Below are 1,207 nucleotides of genomic sequence, written 5' to 3'. Positions count from 1 at the left end.
AATTCTCCATTTCGCATTTGTTTTTTTTTAACTAATACCGAATTAGATACCCAGCTCGTATACTTAGTCTCCCTGATTTATTTGTTCGATATTAATTTATCTACTTCGTCTTTCAATGCTATGTACCTCTCGGTATTTAACGCCTTATTTTTTGTCTAATATGTTTTTCTTTTGCGATCTATATGTAGCCTATGACATGCAAGTGAAGACTCTATCCCTAATGTATCGGTTTGAGACCGTGCAAAGATGTCTAAATTTCTTGACAAAAGAGAAACAAGATCTTTTTTTTTGTACTTGAGTCAAGATATTTTTTCGATCCTGAGCTTCCTATGTGGCTGCTTTGGATCCGGAGTAATTTCTTCGACTTCGTCACCTAGGCCGACAGCTCCTCGGCTAAGGAGGTGGGGTTGAAGTCGGTGTTGATTGTCATCACTTTGTGGCATTTTTGTCCTGGCTGTTCTTCACGTAGTTGGCATAGCAAGTTTTTACCAGCGCCTGGGTTCCTTGCACTTCCCCGACTCCTTGATTGGTTAGGAATTTCATCTTGAGATATTCCACCAATGTAATGGCTCCGAGCGTCTGCAAAGTGGGTAATCTGATTATGGCGTTGAAGGAAGACTTACCCGAGACTACTACCCATTGGGTATTTGTGGTTTTTGTTCTTGGATTTTCTCCCACGGTTAATGGGACCGAGATGACACCTCTTTGTTTTTTGGAATCAGCTGTCAACCCATAGAGGTTTTCCGGGGAGGAAGCCAACGAATTTTTAAGACCCATCCTGTCTAAGGTCTCTTCGTAGAGGACATCGACAATGCTTCCAGTGTCTACCAAGATTTGATGAACGTTCGGATTTCCGATGAGGGCCGAGATTACCAATGGATAATTATGTGGGAACATCACCCATTGTGCATCTTCTGTTGTGAAGGTGATCGGTTCCAAATTGTCTTGATTTGTTGGAATAGATCTTGGGTTGAAGAAAAAGTTTAACGCTTCGGTAAGCGGCGAAATTTTAAAAAATTTCTTTTTCAAGTAAAACGGTTTTTACTAACCTAGACAAAGAGCAAGCACATGTAAATAAAAACTTAATGTGAGCATGAAAGATTACTAACCTCTTTAGAAGCTTGAACGTTGATGAGCCTTCGGAAGGTTGAAACTTTCGTCTCCCTCGCAGCATGTCTCTCTTTCTTTCCTCGCTAACTCGAGCAAC

The 1,207-nt window shown here is 40.9% G+C and overlaps 1 protein-coding gene across 1 annotated transcript; it reads right to left on the bottom strand.

The window, feature by feature from the left end:
- Positions 1 to 429: 429 nt before the first annotated feature.
- Positions 430 to 897, bottom strand: LOC149384604 (uncharacterized). Its single transcript, XM_089625313.1, has one exon. The coding sequence runs from the start codon at positions 895 to 897 to the stop codon at positions 430 to 432; it is 468 nt and encodes a 155-aa protein (XP_089481439.1).
- Between the last annotated feature and the right edge of the window lie 310 nt (positions 898 to 1,207).

The sequence above is a fragment of the Urtica dioica genome, chromosome 9 (genome assembly GCF_054948205.1).
Source record: "Urtica dioica subsp. dioica isolate 48M chromosome 9, U.dioica_male_clone48M_v1_H2, whole genome shotgun sequence".
Taxonomy (NCBI): Eukaryota; Viridiplantae; Streptophyta; class Magnoliopsida; order Rosales; family Urticaceae; genus Urtica; species Urtica dioica.
The sequence above is the reverse complement of the archived record's forward strand: the minus strand, read 5'-3'. Positions and strand labels throughout refer to the sequence as shown.

Bases quoted from the DNA above. Each gene is read 5' to 3' on its own strand.
- LOC149384604 (XM_089625313.1), bottom strand. From the start codon at position 897: ATGTTCCCACATAATTATCCATTGGTAATCTCGGCCCTCATCGGAAAT.